The sequence below is a fragment of the Ammospiza nelsoni genome, chromosome 25 (genome assembly GCF_027579445.1).
Source record: "Ammospiza nelsoni isolate bAmmNel1 chromosome 25, bAmmNel1.pri, whole genome shotgun sequence".
Taxonomy (NCBI): Eukaryota; Metazoa; Chordata; class Aves; order Passeriformes; family Passerellidae; genus Ammospiza; species Ammospiza nelsoni.
This window is the reverse complement of record NC_080657.1, coordinates 343022-365425: the sequence shown is the minus strand read 5'-3', so window position 1 is coordinate 365425 and position 22404 is coordinate 343022. Positions and strand designations below refer to the sequence as shown.

At 52.3% G+C, this 22404-nt stretch overlaps 1 protein-coding gene across 4 annotated transcripts in view; it reads right to left on the bottom strand.

The window, feature by feature from the left end:
- Window positions 1–2691: 2691 nt before the first annotated feature.
- Window positions 2692–22404, bottom strand: part of WASF2 (WASP family member 2) — a 32078-nt gene continuing 12365 nt past the window's right edge. Inside the window, exons 1-9 of one of the 4 annotated variants that reach the window (XM_059488628.1) lie at window positions 18494–18671; window positions 18091–18244; window positions 13941–14075; window positions 13297–13450; window positions 12116–12233; window positions 11214–11344; window positions 9746–9901; window positions 7453–7979; window positions 2692–6821 (exon numbers count right to left, since the gene is read on the bottom strand). In XM_059488628.1, coding sequence (XP_059344611.1) covers window positions 6664–6821; window positions 7453–7979; window positions 9746–9901; window positions 11214–11344; window positions 12116–12233; window positions 13297–13450; window positions 13941–14075; window positions 18091–18220 — 1509 coding nt within the window. In that variant the 5' untranslated portion in view covers window positions 18221–18244; window positions 18494–18671 and the 3' untranslated portion in view covers window positions 2692–6663. Of the gene's footprint in view, window positions 6822–7452; window positions 7980–9745; window positions 9902–11213; window positions 11345–12115; window positions 12234–13296; window positions 13451–13940; window positions 14076–18090; window positions 18245–18493; window positions 18672–22404 lie in introns of those variants that run through there. The other 3 variants (XM_059488630.1, XM_059488627.1, XM_059488629.1) reach the window with 3 other exon arrangements.

Sequence of the window (22404 nt, the reverse complement as noted above, 5' to 3'; positions counted from 1 at the left end):
CTTGATGGGACTCGAGTCCTGAGGCGCCTCCTCCTGCACCGCCCTGGCACCGCCGGGCCATGGGGAGGGCTGGCAGCTCCGCTTATGGGCCTGGGTTACATTTAAATGAGAAACCTCAGCCCTAGCTTGGGGGATTTTGTTTCCTTGGAAGCGGCAGCAGGCAGGAAATGAAGAAAACACGGCCCTGCTGTAAGTGTTTTACCAAATGCCGGAGGCAGCGGGAGGCACAGCCCGGCACAGCCTGGCCCCGAGCATCAGCCCCGGCCACCACCACAGCCATCCACGGCTCTGGGGCATCCTCGGCGCTGCCCAGGGAGGGAGGCCTGTCTGGAAGGGCTGTGTTGGTGGGGAACAGCAGAGCCCAAGGAGAGGGGCTCCGCAGCCTCCCATTTTATCCCTGTCCCCCAAGGCGGCCTTGTGCCACAAACCCACGGCCGTGCGGGGACCCGGGGCCAGCAGGACCCTCTGCTCCCCACAGGGAGCTCCAGAGGAGCAGGCTCCCAGCTGGCTCAGGGCTGGGGCTTTGTCTGCCTGGATGGGCACAGTAACTCAGGCCTGGCCACCTCCCCAGCCCTGCCTTAAGCCCTGGCCACGGCGGCGCTGGCCTTTGCAGAGCGGCTGAGCCCGGCGCAGAGCCGCTGCCCTGCCAGACTGCAGAAACTTGAGCTCCAAATAACATAATTCCTCTGGCACCCCGTGGTTATTTGTGAGCTGCTGTGAGCAGATGGAAGAGTTACAGATAAAGCCATCCGCAGCACGGGAGCCGATTGCCTTCCCCACACACCCGCGTAGGCAACGGCAAAGGCAGGGAGGAGGAGAGAAAAGCCCACCAGGCAGCGGGAGCGCCAGAGAGGAGTCAGCCATTTCTGAGGGGCTGAGCTGCCATCTCAGCACACCTACGAGCGAGCAACGGGGACTTTCTGCTGGCACCGGGCCCTGCCGGGGTGCCGGAGAGGGGAGCGCTCTCCCTCCACCCGGGCAGTGCCAGTCGGGGGTGACATTGGCACGGCGGAGCTGCCACACACCGGGAGAGCAGGCTGCTAACGCTGATCCGAGCTGGCAGCGCCTGCACTCGCCTCGGTCCCACAGGGGGAATTAAGGGAGAGAGGCTGACGTCAGTGGTGGAAAGGACACACAGCCCACTCGTCCAAGGCAGCCGGCAGCATCTTCTGGGTGTTGCTAACACCACCTTGAAGGAGAAAATTAAATAGGTCTTTGGAGACGGGGGCTCCTGTGCAGGCGCAGCCCGGCCAGCTGCGATCCTGTGCCGAGTCATGTGGAAGAGACAGACGGGCACGGAGAGGGATCAAAGGCCGGGCCAGGGTGGCAGTGCCAGGGCTGCGGAGCTGTGGAGACGCTGCCCCAGCTGCGGCAGCAAAGTGCTGCCACAGACAGGGCTGGGGCTCAACATCAATCACTGCCAGCCCTCTCCTCCCCGCACCCAGCTGAACCTCAGCCTCAGGAGCTTCCCTGCTCTGTGCAGGGTGGGAGGAGAGGGCTCTGTGGGTGACCCAGGAAGGCAGATCTCCCTGTTGTTTAGGGGGTTAAACCAGCACGAAACTCACCAACACCGCCCAAGCTCTGACGACGACTTCCAAGGGCTGTCACTCCAAAGGCACAAAGCCAGGTGTTGTCCTGCACCCCAGAAAAGCAAAGGCACCACCTGGCCACCGCCACACCCAGCCTAAGGCAGCCAGGAGCTCCAGCGGCTCCTCCCTGGCTCCAGCCGGAGCCAAGGGCTGGGACAGGCAGCTCCAGGGAGTGTGGAAGCCCCAGAGCTCCCTCCTTCCCCTGCCCTCTGCGCCCCTGCACGACTAAAGGCCCTGCTTGTTCAGGAGCTGGCAAGGCCAATTAATCTAATGAGGTTTTGCAGCCAGGGACCATTGTCAGCCAAGAAAGGCACAGCGCTGCAGAGCGAAGCACCGGTGTCTCCTAAAGCCAAGGGAATTTGGCAGAGCAGAGCCCGCAGTAAAAGCAGGGATGAGGAGCAGCAGGGACAGAGCCTTTTGTTGCTTTTCACCAAGCAGCGAGAGAACAGAGCCCCACGGAGCGAGGCCAGACGAGGCACCTGAGCTCGGGGCCAGCAGCCGCCGCTGCCAGGCACATTCACTGCACGAGGGAGCCGGAGCTGTGAAATGGAGGCAAAAAGCTGCTGCAGCCCTTCCCAGCCCAGCTGCAGCCACTCTGCTCTGCAAGATGGAGCCCGGGCTCATTTCCTATGGCAGGGAGGGCAGGAGGGAGGCTGGAGCTGCTCCTGCTGGGGCTTCCCTGGCGCTGTGGCCTCAAATTGCCACTGGCAATAGCCCTCAGCCCACCTTGGCATGGAAAAGGTGTCTGTACCGAGGTGTCTGCCTGGGCAGGAGGCGTTTGGCACCTCCATGGATCTGGGCTTCCCAAGGGACGCCCTGGTGGCTGCAGAGGGCACAAGGACAGGCAAGACTGGCTCAGGTGGCCCTGCACCTCCCACGCTCCCAGGAATGAGCTGGGTGTGCCCAGAGCAGCTGTGGCTGCCCCTGGATCCCTGGAGTGGCCAAGGCCAGGCTGGGACAGTGGAAGGTGTCCCTGCCCCTGGAATGAGAGCAGCTTTCAGGTCCCTTCCAGCCCAAACCTTCCAAAATCACACACAAAGCCACGGCAGCCCCTGTGCCAGGCCCAGCTCACACCCCCACAGTAACACACACAGGCACCAGGTGGATAGAAAGATTTTATCAAGTTTTAAAAAAGAATCAAAAAAATTATTACTTTTTTTTTATACACGTACATTACAAAATATTTGCAGTTGGGATCTTCATCCAGGGGTTACTGAGCTGATTATTAAAAACAACAAAACAAAGCAGCAGGAAATCTGGCTTATACAGCAACTGACAGGGAAAAGCACAGACATTACATGGGAATACAGGAGGCAGAGTCTGCACTGGGATGTGCAACGATGGACATGGGGCAGGCTCTGATCCCCCACACCCACTGCTCCCTGCAGAGTCCGGCCATCAGTGTTTGTTTTGCAGGGGTAAAAAAACAACCTGACAAATCTACAGTATTTTGCTCACGTGTTTGGGGTTTTTCGTCCTTTTTTCTTCTTTCTAAGCAGAGTTTCAGTGCTGAAACTCCTTTGGTCTGAAGTGAGGAACCCCCTGCACCCTGAGAGTATCCATCAAAGTCGCCCTTCCACCCCAGCCTGGCTGGGTCCGTGCAGGGCACTTCCCATCCCTCCTCTCCCACCTTATCTCCTGCTCAGCAATAAACCCCTAAGACATAAGTGGAATAATTACTCTTATAAATATATTTATATCATGTAGGAAAATAAGGCACTTCAGGAGGGGTTACAGCTTGTCTAATTCTATGACATTCTAATCAGGAAGAAAAATGGGTTAGTTTCTGAAGTGAATTAAAATGAATGTTAATACAGTAATAAAAACATCGGATCCACTTCCACTTCAAGGCTTTGTTTAAAAGGAAGAGAAGAAAGCACCCCCGAAATCCAACAGCAGTGAAACCTGACCCGGGGCAGCTGCATCTGCCCTGCCAGGCAGCTCCGTCCCAGAGCCCCTCCAGGGCAGGGACTTCCAAAAGAAACACGTTAAATAAGTTCACGTTCTGAAAAAAAAAAACCCATAAAATCCAATCTCCCCTTTCCCTGCAATGGCACTCGGCAGGATCCCTCAGCCCCGGAGCTCCGGGAGCCCTCGGCCGGCGCTGTGGCTGCGATAAGGCAGGAGCAGCAGTGAAGGTCACCGGCTGAGCTGGGGCTGAGCCCGGGGAGAGACAGAGGCTGCCGGGAGCAGCAGCCAAGCACCGCGGGCAGGACACCGCCGGAATGGTTAACGGGCAGGGAAGGGAGGGAAGGGAGGGAAGGGAGGCAGAGCCTGCCCGGACTCGCAGCACGGGCGAGATGGCTGCGAGGGGCAGCTCAGCTGGGCTTGGGGAAACAACCCAGCCCCACCAAAGGGGAGGAAGGAGCCGGAGCCCCCAACGCGAGGGCAAAGGTGGCAGGGCAGCCCTGCCCTTCCAGCGCAGCTGCTCTGCCTTGCAAAGGTTGGTTTTGGCACCTCTCCTCCTCCCTGCTGCTTTCACAAACACTGAGCTCACTCGGTGGCCCAGAGCTCTGCGATTTTGCAAGGATACTCAGAGATGGTTCCTCTCTGGAGCAGCTGTTTCTCAGGCATACCCGCATAGGCTAAGGCAATCAAAGATTTAGGGAAAAAAAAAGGCAGAAATCAAAGGAGATTTAAAAACCACTCCAACACCAACCTCCCCTACCTGTCCACAAACGTTCTGTGTAGGATCCTGCAGTTTTGGGGCCTGCCCTGGGATGGGGTTTGGGAGCAGAGGGTGTTTCCAGCAGGCTTGCAGGGACAAGGCAGTGTCCCTCCCGCTGCCTGCAGGCCAGAGGAGCCACCTCCAGCCGTGCCCACACAGCAGCAGCCTTGTGCAATAGGCAGAGAGAGGGACGTGTCCCAGGGCCCCAGGCACGACACACCATCATGGGGCTCAGGGAATATGGCACTTCTGCTATTTCAGGCGACACGAAGACTCGCTCCCTTCCCCAACAAGGCTAAGTCTAGTTAATGCAATCTCAGATTGAGCCAGGTTTGGCATTTGCGGGCTCCTCGCCTCCCTGTGTGATCCTGCTGTCAGCCCAGCTTAGCTCAGGGCTGTTTTTGCTGGGAACTTGTCTCTCAGAGCAGCCAGAGGAGGACGCTCGCAGAAAGAGCAGCAGAACGAGGCAGTGCCTCTCCTCCCCTCACCCAGCTTGCAGCAACCATCCCTCTGCATTTCCAAGTCTCTGCACTGCACTCCAGGGGTTTGCTCCCTGTTCCAGAACCTGGCACTAGAGCTGCTCAGGTGTTCGCTGCTGCCCAGTTCCTGCATCCTGCCTGCAGACAAACCTGATGGTGCTGCCACCCAGGAACCTGTGGGGCATCACTGTGTCCCAGCTGGGGCTGCACCCCTGAGCCCATCCTCCGGCCATCCCAACACACACTCACTCACACACACACACACTCACACACAGAAGGAATCAGTAAGAACTCATGGCACAAGCTGAAGCCATCAATCACCTCCCAAGCAGGATTTCCAGCCAGCCTCGGGCAGGGCCCAGCGTTCCAGGTATCAGCAACGCCATTAAAGGAGGCGAGGCAGGGAAGAGAGACAGGCACAGGCTGGTGAAATACTTTAGGAAAGGAAAAAAGATGGGAGAGTTGGTCTTAGTGGGACACGCATCCCACAACAGCTGGACCCATAACCTCAGAAAGGCTTTGGAATTGCTTTTTGCATGACCCTTACGGAGTCATGTCCAAATTAAAATACACATCAGGGGTATCTGGGTTAGATTTCCAAGATATGCTCATATGCTATGTAAGGTAACATAAAACAGCAATAAAACCGAGGTCAGCTAGTTCAAATTCCCCATTTTCCCCTGCCAGTACTGGATCTATAGTGAGCAGCCTGGGAATTAATTCACAGGGTTAGTGAGGAGAAAAAACGTTCTCTTAAAATTAACTAATGAATTATAATAACAAAATTAGGGTAGGTTAGGTCTGATGTAACTGATGGGCAACTCAGTTCACACACACAATGATGTTTTTAGGCACACAAACTCCCCTCCCTGGGGGGAAGGGAGGAGAAGCAAAGGCAATACCAGCATTGAAGTCCCTGTGTTAAAAGTACGGTCACCCCGCTAAAAAAGCACCTCTCAAACTGCCCTGGCAGGCCAAGGACCACCACAGTGCCTGGTGCTCAGAGAACCCCAGCCCAGCTCCCTGTCCTAGGCACTGGATTTGGAATTTTAAAACACAATCTCAGCATGAATTGGAGAAAATCAGCCCGGCGAGGTCTGGCCAGCGCTCAGAGCTGACCACAGATGTGTCTCAGTGGGGCAGTGGCTCTGCTTTCCCAAGAGTGGGAAGCTGAACGAGCATCCTGCCCTGGTTTTACATCCCTCTGTGCAAGTCTCCTCTTGGCAAAGCAGCCCAGGAGATTTGAGGAAGGTAAAGGCAGCTTCTAAAATAAAAAAAGTCTCTCCTTACACTGCACCCAAGGCACTCAGCACCCTCGGAGCTGGGAAATGCACCCCACACAGGGTGATCTGGAATTAATACTCAGGGGTCAGGGGGGAAAGAATTGTGCACTAATGCAAAAAACCTGATTATGTGACAGTGGGATGCAGCAGAGAACTGACATTTAAAGCCCATTTTCTTGCAGCACAACCAGTATTCACTGGCAGGGAAGAGCCATCAGATCAACTGTCTGCTGTTGCACTGAGAAAACCAGCTGAAAATGTCCTTCATCCAAAAGGCCACATGGCCACAACAGGATCATCCATCTTTACTTTCAGAATCCCTCAGGATGGAGGGTTTATATGTGCTCTGCCTGGTGGCATCAAAAATCTGGAGGTTTAGCTCTCTTTTAAATAAGCAACCGTTACACCCCCTCCAGCTAAATCCCAGCGCCGCATCCCCAGTGTCCGTGAGGAGACTTTTGGAAAGCAGAGCGCGGATCCTGCCAGGGCTGCAGGGGAGGGACACGGGAGACATGCTGCTGGTTGTCTGAAAACCCTTGGCACATCTTTGGTTACGGGATGGGCAGGCTGTGGTGCGAGGTTTGGCCACCTGATCCGGGAAGAAGCGAGCCCAGGAGCGGAGGGAAGGAGGGGCGGGAGCGCGGCTAATCCGACCACTCGTCCTCGTCGAACTCGGAGGAGTCGTCCTCGGAGTCGCTGTACTCCACCGCGATGCGGCGCGACAGGATGGTGGCCACGTCGTTGCCCACCACGTCCCGCTTCTCCTGCTCCCGCTGCTCCTCCACCTTGCGCAGCTGGAAGCCTGGTGGGACAAGGGAACAGGGGGGATCACGCCAAGCTCATGGTCACACACAAATGTCCCTTGTCACAGTGCTCTGAGCTGGGGGTGTTGGGGTAATGGGGACAGCCAGAACGGGCTGGGTGGGGAGGTGGAATGGGAAGCAAATCCCTTGAGTGAATTCTGCTCACGCTTCTCCTGCTCCCGCTGCTCCTCCACCCTGCACAGCTGGGAGCCTGGCGGGACAAGGGAACAGAGGGGATCACGCCAAGCTCATGGTCACATTGAAATGTCCCTTGTGACAGTGCTCTGAGCGAGGCAGGCTGGGGGTGTTGGGGTAACGCTGATGCTGACGGCAGGACAGGCTGGCTGGGGACATCGAATGGGAAGCAAATCCCTTGTGTGCCCCTCCCCAGGGTAACCCCAGGGCTGTACCTTCCCCAACAAACCTAGACCACACCAATTCTGGCACTGCCATCTCCACAAGGGCTAGGGGAAGCATAAAACCCAGCAAGGCGCTCGTGAGGGCGGCAGACAAGGAGGGACCACAAGGGACAAGCCTTGAGCAGCAAGGCAGTCACACTGCTCCCAGGAGACAGCTCCCAGGGGCTTTCCAGAGGCAGAGGAGGGCGCTGGCATGGAGACGCAGCCTTACCTTGCCGAATAGCCGACAGCAGATCGCTCCGGGCATCGCTCACCGCCGGCAGGGATGACTTGGGCTTGGCGGCGGAGGTGTCGGAGGGCGGAGGGGGCGGCGGGGGCCCGTCCAGGCCGCCCGGAGCCAGCGGGGGCGGCCCCGGGGGCGGCGGCGGCGGCGGCGGGGGCGGCGCGGCCCCAGCGCACGGCTGCGGCCCCGGCGGAGCGGGCACAACGCCGCAGTAGTCGGCTGCCGGCGGAGGGGGCGGGGGCGGCGGGGCGGCAAACTCGGGGTGCGGGGGGAAGGAGGGCGGCGAGGGCGGCGGGGGGGCGGCCCCCGGGGCCGGGAAGCCCACGGGCGGCGGCGGCGGCGGGGCGCTCTCCATCAGGGGCGGCGGCGGAGGGGGCGCCGGAGGGGGAGCGAAGCCCGGCCGGGCCGCGGAGGGAGAGCCGATCGGAGGGGCCGGCGGCGGGTGGCTCGGGCTGACCAGGCTGGACCGCTTGGGCCCTCCGGAACCAGAACCTCTTTGGTTGTCTACAGGATAGCTGTGGCAACAGAACGAGAGACGCGGGGAGTCAGCCCTGAGGCCGGATCAGACTGTACAGTCTCTGTGTTAACGCAAATCATGTGTGTTTGCTGCAGCCCAGACAAAAAAATCCAAGTTCCAGCTTTAACTGATGTTTCCATGGGACCTCACTCCTTGGTTTTAGTTCCCTTGCACTGTTTCTTTTGGCCTACACCTCTAGAAAAAGGAAAGCTTCTAGGGATGGCAGGAATTCTGTCCTCCATCCCATCTCCCAGGCTGACCACAACATGAGCCACCTCACCTCAGAGGTCAGAGGCCAGGTGGGCACATCCGAGCTCGGAGCAGCCCCTGGCTCCAGAGCTCCTGCCATCACTCTCCTTGAGGTCAGGCCCGTGACACACCAGGCAGGGATCAGGGAATTCTGCTGGGATAAACTGCACGAGGAGGGCAGGGGTGCCAGGAAAGCATATGCTCTGAACACCTGCTGGAAGGGATCTCCTCCCTGGATTCAGCAGCCATGCCTCAGAGCTCGCCATGGGGAGTGAAGGGGAGGACATGGGAACCCAGCATACTCTTATGGAAAACACCAAGGCAAGAGGGACTGAATCTCCCATTGTGGAGGCTCTGCTCATCCCACAGGACTCCACTGCCCATGTGACAGCGTGACATCCAGTGCAAGGGACACCTCCTTCCATGGCAAGACAGAAAAATAAGGTACATTTGCCACAAAAATGTCACCATTTTTAACAGCGCTGATCCAAAACAGACTCCTGAAGATCAAATCTACCTCCCAGGGTCCCTTAAAAACAACCATCAAAACAAAACCAGAAGAGGGGAGATCTGTGGCATTGGGCAGAGATCTAAGCAACTGCATAAGGCAGTGAGAGCTTCATCTGAGAGCTCATGTCTGCTCTGCCCGAGAGGCACAGGCTGCAGAGTGCAGTGCTGGGTCTCTCTGACACATCAGAAAAGCCTTTGCTGCAGCATTGCTGCCTTTGGATAAGATGGACAGAAGCCAAGCAGCCCTGTCTATCAGACAGACTTTCTCTTGTTCCTCTTGACTCTGTTTTAATGCCTTTAAAAAACAGAAAAAGTCCACTCTCGTTTCACCCTTTGCGTCTTGAGCCACTGCTGGACTGTAACTCTCATCTCTGGAGGTGCCTGGGAGTCACCATTTCATTCAATCCCAAGTAAATGACCTGAACTTGCACCCAAGTCTCTGGGAAGGAGGCAGCTGCTGTGCTCGAGTCCTTGAAACTTAAATACATCTCCACCTCCAGTGCCCATGTCGTGCATTTCTCACAGATCAGAGCAAAAGAGGTTAAAGAAGCTGTTCTTTGCAAAGCTCTGTCATGGAATATCCTGAGTAGAAAGGGACTCACAAGGATCATCGTGTTCAATCCCTGGGCCTGCACAGGACACCCCCAAGAATTCCATGATGTGCCTGAGAGCGTTATGCAAACGGAACATAAGGAACATCAGTCCATGCTATGGAACACTTGCACTGGAAAACCACAGCAATGGGGCCAAGCCATTCACTGGGACACTGCTGTGGTGTAAATCTGCTCCAGTTCTCCCCTTCTGCCTGGGATGGTGGTGGTGGCTGGGACTCATGGAGAGCTGTGCTGCCTGTGCCTGCAGTGGCACCTCCCTTCCAGGCAGGAGCATTCTGCTTCCCATGCACCACCCATGAGGAAGTGGTGCTGAACTATCTCAGCCTGTCTCATGTCATCCTTTTACACCACCTACTACTCCCTGGTGACAGAAGGGATCCCGTAGGCTTACCTAAATTCCAGCGGGGGCGGAGGCAGGCTGTCATCTGGGAACGAGGGAGGTGGTGGCACAATGGAGTCAGTCTGCGGCGGTGGCGGGTAGCAGCTCCCATCCATGCTCTCGCTGGAGCCGATGCTGCCGTTCTGGTACACCATGTTGGAGGGGTACCTGCCAAAAGCAACGCTAACTGTTTGCTTCAAGAGCTCAAGGCAATGTCTGCAGCTCATTCTGAACCCAGAGAGTTGTCCAGAGAGGTTGGCTGCTCCTGGATCCCTGGCAGTGTCCAAGGCCAGGCTGGACGGGGCTTGGAGCAACCTGGTCTAGCAGAAGGCATCCCTCCCCATGGAACTGGATGGACTTTAAGGCCCTTTCCAACCCAAATCAATCTATGATTTTACATCATTAAAAAATCCCTTTACTTCTCAAAGACTCTTACATGGAGAATCACATACACCTGTATGTGTTTACGTAATTCTTTGGCTAAAGAATGTATATTTTAATAAACAAGGAGTATATATTTTAATAAACAAGCAAACACCTGAATAAATGCATTTTTCCTAACACTTGATTTTGTAAAAGCACATAAGAGTGTTTTGACCAACTTGGACCTAAAGAACTTGCAGTTACACTGAGTATCATCAGTGGCAAAAACAGGAGATACTCAAAGATGCCAAAAAATAAGCTCGAGAATAGAATATCAAAATGGAAACCACAATGCCACTAAAACAAGTATTCAAAGCTGGAATAGTACTGAAAAGAGACTCTCATGCTTTCAGTGGACTCAATTCACTGTGGGGAGGGGGAACCACCCTATTTTGGGGGGCTGTGGACCCCAAGTGAATCCAAATGTAAGAACACACTCACATGAGAAAAGAGGAGCAAGAAAATGGTGCTGTTGTGCTGCTCGATTCCCCTGCTAGAAACCAAACCTGTTCTCTTATTAAACTAAAAGCAAGTTTTATTTTTAGCTGGAGAGTGTGATTTAAAGAGAGATTTTTTTCTTATATGAAAGGAAGCTGCAAGGAAGAAGAGCATTGTGGGGAATTCGGTCTGCTTCCAGCCTTGCTGGTGTCAAAAGTTAAACGAATTCCCAAGCCAGAAGTGCTAAAGAGAGATCTGTAGCTTGAAATACTTGGATGGGGACAGCCCCCGCTTCAACTTTAGGGTGTGAAGAGCCATTTGTGAGATGTAACAAAGCCATCACACAATGGCACCGAGATGCCACCCTCGGCTGGTGTGAGGGAAGGGCATCGCCGTGGGGCAGAGCCAAAGCTCCCAACACCTCTGTGCCCACAGGCAGCGAGAGCAGCCAGAGCCACTCCTGCCACTGTGTTCCAGCTCCCTGATTTATTTGGCAAATTTCAAATCAGCAGGCGGATTTACTTGGGAGAATCTGATTAGTGGCAGTATCGATCTGGATCCGGGGAGCTGCAGCGCAGGGTGAACTGCATCCCAATCACCCAGCCCCAGAGCTGCTTACCCAGCAGGACCATGCTTGTCCTTTGACTCCACAAATTCCTGTCCCATTTTCAGCTTCTCCCACTCCTCTTTCCGGGTTTTGATTTTCCGTGGATTCACGTTTCCTCGGTTCGGATTCTCCTTTTTCTCTTTCTAAGAGAGGAGGGATCAAACACAAGATTTATTTTGCTTTAAATTCACTGGGAACGGAGAGGAACAGGACAGACCTGGAGCACTTACAACAAGACACATTCTCAAAGAGGATTTTTAGTTTACTTTCCTGATTTCTGCACTCTCCAAAGATCTTCCATATAAAAAAGCTGGAGCACAGACAACATAAAAAATTCCAGACAACATCAGGTTGCCCAGGGCAGCCCAGACATGATGCCCTCATCACCCCCTGGCATAAGCAGCTCGAGGGCAGAGTAAAAGCTTCGTTCCCCAAATCAATTTAGGTTCTGGCCTCTGTGTTGAGATGCCCAAATTTCACCTTCACCCTCATGGTGTTCAGTGCTCTGGGGTGCAATATGGACACTTGCCCACAGAGAACTGGGCTGTAGATTGGCTCACTCAGAATTCTAACACACCCCACATCTCTCCTTTGTTATTTCTCATTGAAGAATCACAATCTGTTTTCATGCTTAATACTCCAGTCGCTCAAAAGCTAAATAAAGTATGTTAAGAATACATCTCTTATGCTATAATATAATTTAACATTAAGGCTCAAAGACACTGGCATTTGGAAAAACCAATTAGAGGTATCTTTGTTCTCTTTTTTTAATTAACAAGGATGTGGGTAAACCAGATAAAACTTGACTGGATTGATCCCAAAGGAGTCCAAAAGTGCAAACCTGAGTTTTGGATAGTAAATTTGGAGTCCAAAATTTATTAACACTTCCCACTTCCTCCTCCTCCCTTCCTCACCCTATGTTTCCGCTTTTCCTTCATGATATCCTTGGTGTCCTGAAGCATTTTCTCCTTCCAAAGGTCGAAGAAATATGAAGGATCTGTGTAGAATTTAAGCGCCTCTTTGCCATCATCCCTGGAACAGGGGGAGGAGAAAACCACACAGACAAGGATCAGGTCACTCATTTCTTGGAAGGAAACACAAGGCACTATCTCAGACAACAATTCAGAAGTGCAGTGAGATGGTCACAGGTGCTGTTCTTGCCTCTGCCCCCATTTCAGAACAGAAGAGCCCCCCATGTCAGTCACCCCAGCTCTCCCACATCCCACTCCTCCTGCCCTCACACAAACCCTCCATTGCTCAGCACCTCAAGAGCTCAGCTGCTCTGAGCAATCACCAGGAGAGCAGCAGGTCTCTGGCTTCAACTCCCTTTTGTTTGTGCTGTATTTTGGTGTGAAAAAACCTCCTCCTGCAGCTCAGGAACCCTAAATCAGAGCAGCAGCGTCCTTGAAGCTCCTGAGTGAGCGCACACAGACTCCCTCTCCTCCCACTTTGCAGTGCAGCCGCGTCTGGCAGGAGACAGCTGCCTCCAGCTATCTGTAATTACTTTTTACCTGCTCAGAAGATATTTATGGATGTGGGATAAGTCTCTGCATTCTGACCCCCTTTACTTCTACTACCTACAAGATGGAATCAGAGTGGGACTGCTGAGAACTGGTTACACAGCCAGGGTAGGTCCCACCAGATGTCTCAGGCCAGGCACTGGAGGCCACAGGAAGCATCACCATGCCTGCTGCAGCCACCTGGGTGGGAGCCACCTCCAGGTGAATGCTCTGCATCTCTCACTGCAGCTCTCTGGAAAGGAGCCATTGGGCTATGGAGGAGCACAAGGAAAATGCCTCATCTGCAGCACACCCAGCATGGTTCTGCAGAGCCAGCCACGCCTGGCCCCACGGCACTCACAGAAGTGACAGCAGAAAACCAAAGAGATCATTTTCTAGCTACATTCATTTCCATGACCTCAAAAGCAAAGTTTCACATAATCCAAAGGACAGAGATCTCCTGGTGGATTTGTTTAGCAACTCAATTTCCCAGTGGAAACAGCTACTTCAGCCCAGCACAGCATGGGGAAAGACCTCCCTGGCAGGCTGGAAGAGGTTCTTCTCTGCAAGGGAACAAGGAGGTATTGCAGCCCTACCTGTAAGGTGAGAGGATGTTGAGAGGTGGAGGGGTGTTGCAGGTCCTGTAGGTTTCAAGGACAGGCACAGGGAGAGAATCTCTGTCAAAGAGCTTCTGGTCCTGAGTGGTGGAGCTTTTGAAGGCCTTCCTGCTGTTAATGCCTTGCAAGGAGACTGTAAGGAAGAGGAGAGAACAAGTGAAGAACAGCTTGACCCTGGCCAACGACCCTGAAGCCCAAGCAGTGAACATCTGATTTCAGTTGGAGCTTTTGGCATGCTTTGCAGTTCTTAAGGTCAGGTTCCTTTTCCCACAGATCCTCTGGGAAACCCATCACATCTCCAGCGTGCTGCCAAGATCTGCTGCTCCATCAACACAGCTCTGCCTCGAGTGGCCCACGGGCTTTGGAACCCCTGTGACCAAGCTCAAGCAGCTCATCCCCTGCCACCCAAACGCTGGAGAGTTCCCACGTGGAGAGTCACTGAAGAGCAAAGCCCAACCAGCTGTCCAAGTGCTCTGCTGGGAGGCAGGGAAACAGTCCCTCTCAGCCCCAGAGAACACATTCCAGCACCCATGGCTGTGTCATGCTGGGCTTATGGTGCTGAACCAACCATGCTGACTCAACGAGAACCTTCACCACGCTCAGCCTGTGCTCCACTCCATTACCTTCCTCCTCTTTGGGATCCAGCTGAGTGACTTTGACTTGCAAGCGGTCAACTCTCTCAACCAGAATGCTCACCCGAGAGGCAAAGGTGTTGGCTTGAGTAAACAACTCTCCAAATATGTCTTCTGCAGATTTACCTGCAATATTAAAGTGTCCACATTACCCTTATGAACCACATCAGACCACACTCAGTCTCCCAGCTTGCTTTCATGAAGAAAGAAAGAAAGAAAGAAAGAAAGAAAGAAAGAAAGAAAGAAAGAAAGAAAGAAAGAAAGAAAGAAAGAAAGAAAGAAAGAAAGAAAGAAAGAAAGAAAGAAAGAAAGAAAGAAAGAAAGAAAGAAAGAAAGAAAAAAAGAAAGAAAGAAAGAACCAACCACTCTTCTTTTCAAGTTTGTCAGGGCTGAGTTTAACATCCAGAAAGAAAGCGCTTTGTTCCACCAAAACCTGACATTTCCAAGGGATCTTCAAGCAATAAGGAAACAATTGAGACACACTTTAAAGTCTATTAGAGTAACAAACTAAAGAGGGCTGACAACACTACACTGGTCTGAATGTGGATGCATCTGAAGGTCCTTTAAGATTCTCTGCTGTTCTGCTTATTAGACAAGGAAATATAGTTAGATTTTTATTGCTCTGGAGAATCTCAAAGGCCCCCAGTCTCCAGCAGGCCTGCCTCCAGGGGAGCTAGCACACATTTACAAGCTCAAAGTACTCTGGAAGTAGAGAGCAGACCCAGTCTGGGATCCTGAAGCTGGAGCTGAAACCGCAGCTGACAGCACTGACCCTGCTGTTCCTTCAGGTGGCAGTGTCTGAAAAATTGATGCATTCACATTGATTCTAAATCAAAACCAAAGGGGAACTTCCCAGTCAGGGACATTCTCTCTGGAACAGCTTGGAGTGCCCAGTGGGCTGCTATGACAAGCACCATCCATGGTTTGGGCCATGAGAGCTGAGCCTGGGGCTCAGATCAGGAGCTGCACCACTTACAGCAGTAACAGGAACATGGCCCCGTCCTCAGGAGTTTAAAACCTACAGTGCAACGAGAGATGGCCACAGGTAGACAGAGGTGGCAGCCCTGGAGGAAACCCAAGAACTTCCACGGAGTCCTGCTCTTTTGTTCTGCTCCCAGGCACAGCCCAAGAGGGGAGCCCCCAGCAGGAGGACAGGGAGAGCAGAGCAGACTTGGCACCGAGCGCAGACACGGGCCCGTGGTGTTCCACTGATGGGAAACACTTCCAGCCACGGCTGCTGAGTACAAGGCTGCTCCCAATAAGCAGTCTGGTTTTGAAGTGCATCATCATATGGTCAACAGTTTGCTCTGGAATCTGTTACTCCTAAAGATCCTCTCCGACATTCAGGAAAGAAAAAACAGTTGGAAGTCTAATTTCAACAGCAATTTTGGAAAACACGGTTGTCTGCAGAGTCAGAGAGACAAAGCACCCTTGCACGAGGCAAGGCGAGGGCATCCCCCAAAGCCCAGCTGCACAAACACTCCCAGCTATCTAAGCTGACATATCAACTCCTTGTTCCTGCTCCCAGGAGATCTCCTTACACTGCCAAGCACGGGGAACAAGCCAGGTTAAAATTCAACCTTCTCCACCCCTTTTGGTGGCAGTGCCAGGTCCAAGTGTTTGTAGAAAGCAAATGCTGAAGGTTAACTTCCACTGACCTCTTCCTTCCACCCTCCTAGACAATGCAGGCTCCACATATGCTCAATTAACAAACCCAAACTCATGAGGAGGATTTTATGTTTGGAGATCTAAGGGCCAGGTAGCTCTCACTGTAGCCATGTTTCATGAAGCAATCTCCATTTTCAATATCAGCACAGACCAACTCTCCTATTTGACCCAAAGAGAGCAAAAATTTATCTGTGGGAAAATGCAAAACCTTCCAGCAAAAGTTCAAAAAAAGAAAGTTGCAATTTCGTTTCTGCTTTCACAAGAAGTGAAAAACATTTCTGAATTTCACAAGGAACTGCAACAAGCACTAGGGGAAAATTAAGTCTTTGGCTTGCAAAGTACATTTCAAGTATAAATGAATATATATACTGGTTTTGACCCTGAAGAGAGAAGAGATGGTCTGTGTTCACTTGCCTGTGTAAGTGCACCTGGAGTTATCACCCAGCATCTCACACGTTGCCTGAGCTTCACAAACACTTTTAGATGGGGTGAGACAGAGATTAATTTTTTAGTTTAGTTACTTTGACTGCAAAAGTGCAGCTTACAATCAGAATTATCTTTGTCATGCACTGGCAGGAAGACAGACGGCATGATTTAATAGGTCCTTCCATCTTTAGCTTGTGGATTCTGTAAAATCACACAAAACTGCGCAGTCGACTTATACAAAGTGCTCCCAGCTGCGATAGTAACGAAGGGTAAACTCACTGGAATATGAAAGTTTGACAAGATTTATGTTTGCATCTTCGTAAAGAGACTGTGGTGCACCAGGCATGGCTGATTATTCACTTGACAGGGCTGTCACAGCCTACTGAACCTGCTCTACGTTCCTGTAATAGTCAAGGTACAAGGAGAGAGAGAATTTGTTTTTTGGAGAGAGGAAAGGGCGGGGGGCAGGGGTTTGGTCATTTGGGTGCAAGTGTAGTCTAAACATTGTTTTATTTAAAACACCGCTGACCCTGGGGAAGTGGATGGTGCTCAGCATTTCCCTCCCGCCGGCCCTGCTCTCCTCTCACACCAAGCCTCAGCAGGAGGCATCTCTCCTCTCCTCTCCTCTCCTCTCCTCTCCTCTCCTCTCCTCTCCTCTCCTCTCCTCTCCTCTCCTCTCCTCTCCTCTCCTCTCCTCTCCTCAGTTTCCCCCCAGGTACCTGTGACTGGTCCAGCAGCTCACACCTTCTCCCCACATCCCCCCTTCCCAGCTCCCAGGGTACCTTCCCAAAGAAGAAACCAACCAGGCTGTGATTTGGCTCCCAGCGCCTCAGAAGCAGAGCAGCTTTGAATACCTGTGCAAAGAAGGTCTAAACCTGTGGGATCTGGCCAGGGCTGTCACACTAACCCACAGTGTCTCTGAACAGGGATGAGCCTTCCCTGCAGCTGGGCTTTGCACAGCTTTACTGCCTCCTTCCTCACCATTTCACAAGCACGAGATGGATTTCACTCACACTCCACAGCCATCTTGGCTACCAGACCTAACAAATGAGCAACCAGGGCCAGTTGAACGCGAGCAGAGAGCCTGGTCTCGCCTGTGCAGTGACATTTCTCCAACCCAACAGAATGTGACACCGACTGGCAGCAAACACGGGCCCAGATTTCAGTGACAGCCATGGTTTGCACTGCTGGAAAGAGGCTGCACCCAAACTTTGCCTGCCACATGGCGGAAGACAAGGGCTTGCTTTGCAGAGCAAGCAGAAGGGCTTGCAAACACCCCAGAGAAGCTAAACAATAGATTAATTTGATTATCAAAGTCTCGCTTCAAGGACAAAGGTGGTTAATCAGAACCCAGAGCACTTCAACAGAGAATGGAGTCATCCCGGAGAGACCACAATTAACTCTTGGTTTCTCCTATGGCATGTAGGCCTCTGCTTTCCCTCCAGCCTTTCCAAGGCTATGGGTCAGCCCACTGGAGAGCTGAGCCAGGCATTGCTCCAGCTCACGCTGCCATTTGAGTGAGCAGCCCCAAACCACCGACGCTCTGGAGGCACCACTTGGCTCACACAGGTCTTTGGGTCTCACAACGCAACAAACAGCAGCAGGGGCAAACTGGAGCTTCTGCGTGGGGGCTTTAATTATCTTTCATTAAAAATACGACTACTGACATGGTGTAGATTCAACAGAGTCAAGCTCCATTTAGTAGCGCATGCAATTACAGGCACGTTCTCTGACACAAGATCCTGCCTGCTCTGAGAGCCTCCCATTTTACAAGCCTGAGTTGTGCTCCATCCTTCCATCTGCAGTTTCACTGCAGCCTCTCACATGCACACACACATACACACACCCCCCTCCCCATTTTCTCTTAGATAGGAAGGCAGTGGGACCAGGGATATGAAATTAGCATCAGATTTCTTTAGGAAAACATTTTAGCATTACCCAGGGAAGGCAGATGGGGGAGAAATAGGAACATGAGAGTAGAAAGGGAGCTAAATAAAGAGCAGTAGCGACTCCTGAGGGCAACGCGCAGGCTCGCCATGGTACTCACTCAGGCTGCCCAGCTGTCGAATGACATTTGCCAGGGTGATGTTGGTCACGCATTCCAGCTCGCTCGGAACGCTAGGCAACGTCTGACGGCACAGGTGCCTTGGCTCAATGTTCCTCGTTACTAACGGCATGGTGGACCTGCTTCAGGCACTGTTCTGAAAGATGAAAAACAACCCAAAAAAGAAACAGGAAAGGATTACTCAACCGCAAATTCCAGGCACACCAGAGCCATGGTGTTCGTTTTTCCTGCTCTCAAATGGCTTTACTTATAAGCCTTCTTCCCCCAGCTCCCCACCCTGAGAAAACTGGCTCATCAGACATAAAGATCCTCCTGTTGTCTGGCTCGCAGGGGCAGCAGAGCCCCAGCAGCGCAGGTACAGAGGCAGAGATGGAGCACTGCACACCTTGGCCCACGCTCCAGTGCTGCCGCAGCCGCTGCTCCCTTCGCAGCCGGACAGGGCTCCAGCCGCCCGCGCTCACGCAGCACCGGCACGCCTCCTACGAGCTCCTCTTCAGAAACATTCCCCACTTGCAATCAATACTGGCTTAAGCCGTGGAGATGGAGACAGGAGATGTTATTACACAAAAAAAGGAAGAACAAAACAGGCTTCTCCCAGCACGCCAAAGCACACGTGGTGCCTCCCTCCTGGAGCAGCACACGGGGCTCTCTCCTGGAACAACAGGAAGCGCTTGCAGCTGACCAGGAAACTTTCTGGTGACTGTTCCTTATCCTGCAGGCTGCACCCCTCTTCCCTTGGGAAATCCCCCGGGGATGAGGTTTACACTGGACCATTGTTTTCGTGCTAGAGCAGTTTAAGGTGGAGGGAGCTCTAATCAGGATGCAGGACTGGAGTGTGCTCAGAGGCAAGTCAGGATTGATTGTACAACAGGCAGGACAAACTTCCAGTTCTTTAAAAAACTAATAAAATAAAAAACCTGGATAAAAACCTAAGTGTCTGGAAGTTATGCTTTGGACGCTTTCATGTGCAGGTCAGTATCCTGAACTAACAAAAATCTCCTTTGCTAAGAGGCCCAAACATTTAAGCCTCAAACAGCTCCCACCCAGATCATCCAGCTCCAGGAGGGAGAAGGAAACCTGTGTGACCAGCTCACTAGAAGGAGCATCATACATGCTTGAAATCTTTAGGACTAAGTGAAAGCAAATACATCCCAAGTTCGTGATTAATTTAGAAGGGGAAAGAATCACTTTTCTAGGTCAGCTGAGGAACAACCCAAGAGAAGCAGGCAGCTCCCATGTGATAGGCATGCGGATCTGCTCGGGCTGGGTGTAAAAATAAAACAGGAAGCTAACAGCTTGGGGAACATGGCTTCCTGTCACCACCAGCAAAAACCCAAGAACCATAAAAAATCAGCTGTTTGCTCTTGACTTTGAGCCACCCTTTGATAGTCTCTGTGGCAGCTGGCAGCTTATCTTTGAGGTCCAGGAGTCCTTCCTGGATGCTTTTCTATCAGGGTGTTAAGAGGAAGAAGTGGGCATTATCCCTCCTAATTACCTCAGAAGCCAGATTTTGAATTGCTAAATTTGACCCATTAAGGCAGAGGAGTTCAAGAGCCGCAGCACCGGGCGCTGGGATATCTCCCAGACAAGCAGATGTAGGTTGCTACCATTTTGCAACGCCTCTACACGAGGGATTTCACAGCATCTCAGAATGCCAGGATGGTTTGGGTTGGAAGGGACCCTAAAGCTCATCCTGTTCCAACCTCCTGCCATGAGACCAGGCTGCAGAGAAAGGGTCCCCAAAGCCGAACGCCTTACGGAACAGGGGAGCCAGATCTGCATCCAAATAAACAAAAGCAAGACCCTCTGAGGATCGAGTCTGCGCTGTTTTTCCCCGTGTCCACTGCAGCCATCAGTAACTGCTGGGATATTTAAAGAACAGGGTGAACTAAGGAAGGGCTCTGACCTTTCCTTCCCAACACCCCGGTTTTATCGATTCCAGCCCAAGCCCTACAATCTTTTGTCAGCTTTAGTGCTTCATGCCAGACAAACTTTCCCAGCTCCCCCCAGACTGCAGTCTGCACCAACAAGCAGCTCTCATAAACAAGGCAGCATTTGCAGGCTGCCTGCATCCAGCTTCTCCCCTGTGCTTCCCCAGGGCTTGGCCAGGGAGCACACACGGTGGGATCTGCAGAGCTGGGCTGGACAGCCTGCCTGGAAACCTTCCAAGGTGGAGGACAGACAGAAGGAAAACAGCAACAGGAAAAATAAGCCTGCAAGTGGGGGATGAGATGTGAGCATTCTGTATAAAAGGAGACAAAAAAAAAGCCCCCAAGATGATGGGTAGCATGGTTGGACAAATGCAGGTAACACTGATCTCTGCAAAGATGGGGAAGACAGGGCATAAAATGGGAGCAGTGCCTCAAACAACACAACAAAAAAAGGCTCTAAATATGCTGCCTGTATACAGACACCCCAAAAGTGTTTGGCTTCAAAGCATGTTTTGGAAGCAAAAGCAAGGAGTAGTGGTGAGAACTGCTTTTCTTAAAAGAAAAACTAAGGTAGAGCACAGATTTGCACTGGCGCAAGACAGCAGAGATAAAGGCTAAGGAAAAGGCTCCCTTTACAGCCCACCCGACCCTCCCAGCCACACTCCACTGCAGAAGGAGAGCTTTGCCTTTATGATCACAGCAGTGCTTCCCAAGGCCATGGGGACAGCTCTGGTGCCTCTAAGCCCAGCCAGGATCCAGCAAACTCAGGGATTAAATTAACCCTGGGGAGCATTGGGGATGATCAAGGCATGAACGGCAGGACAGGCTGTGGACAACCACCCTGCTCTCCCAGCAGCTTTTGGATATGAGGAATTTTAAAGCAAAAATTCCTCTCTTCCAAGCAGAAGGATGAGGAGCTTCAAGATTTTAGGAAGGAAATCTGGGACCTGCAAAAAGAGCGGGTGATGTCCCTGCAAGAAGACTGTAAGACCTTGCTTTTTCCTGGAGTGTTTGGAAGGTAGGATAGAGATAACAGCTAATGGGCTCCTGTAAAACCTTCATGCCTCGTGAGTAGGTGGGACAAAGATTAATAGTGTGGATTGGAAAATAAGTGGTGTATTTCAAAAGCAGGAGTCAGGTGGGGCAGAAAACCAGGTGTGGAGAAGGGGCAAGGCGTGAGAGCAAAGGGGGAATGGGGAAGAGGAAGCAAACACTGGAGGCAGCACAAGGCATGAGCTGGGGGCAGGGAGGAGACACAGCAAATAAAAGAGGGACAGAGCTAGAAAAGCTTTCTGGGAGGCTCATGCTGTTACTCTTTAAGAGAGTCATTAAGGAGGCGGCTGACAGCGCAGTGCCAAGCACGGGCCATCCAGAACCGCTTCACTTTCCGTGCTCAGGCCATGACAGCACAGCACAATTCCAGCCCGGCTGGCCAGCCTGCTCATCAAGCATTAGTCACTGTCACACAATGACCACAGACCATATATTATAACTAAATCCTACCATTCAGATGCAACTTAAATGAATTGCAAGGCCGAAAATCCTTATCTTTGGGGCAAAGATAAGCGTTTCTATTTGGTTATGAATGCTGGAGATTAGATTTCTTTTGGGAGTGTAGAGTTTTGGGGTGCAGACACTGTTTTTAAAGAAGCTGCAAGAATAACATGGGCACAGGGGAGCTGCCCTGATCCCAGTGTAACAGGAGAGGAGATCAAGTATGTTAGAAGTAAAAGGAAACTGCCTCTAGAAACAAAAAACTCTGCAACAGATTTCTAATGAATATGGAAAACAAAGAAAGGCATCAAATTGAAACACAGCGAGAGGAAAAGAAGTTCAGTGATCTCTGCTGGCTGGAAGAGCCCTAAGGAAAATCCACAAACCCTGCTGCATCAATCCAAGTTCAGAGGACTCATCCTCCCAACCACCGTGCTTCACACCTTCTTAAAAACAAGGAAACAAATGATTTTCCTCTCTCACTAGAACCAGAGCCTTCCTACCTGCTCCCAAACACTTCCTCTGAAGCCTCCAAGTCATGACTTGAATCACAGAGGGCTCCAGGAGCCTTGATGATGTTGTGAGGGCAGTGACTAAAGGCCAAAGCATCTGAAAGGCCCAGCTTTGCCCCGCAGCTCCTTTCCCCTTGCTGCCCCACCTACAGCTGGGCATTGCCAGGCTGCCTCATCATTTCCCTATCCCAAAATGCTTACACAGGCTCTGCCGAGCCCTGGCCTGCTCCAGCCCACAGAAAGGTTTGCTGAGCACAAAAAAGCCCTGGAAGCTGAATTCACTGCTCCCATTCCTACTGATCCTCCAGCCTCAACAGGCACCTTGTTTCCAGGATTCATGGGGGTTTTGCTCCCCATCA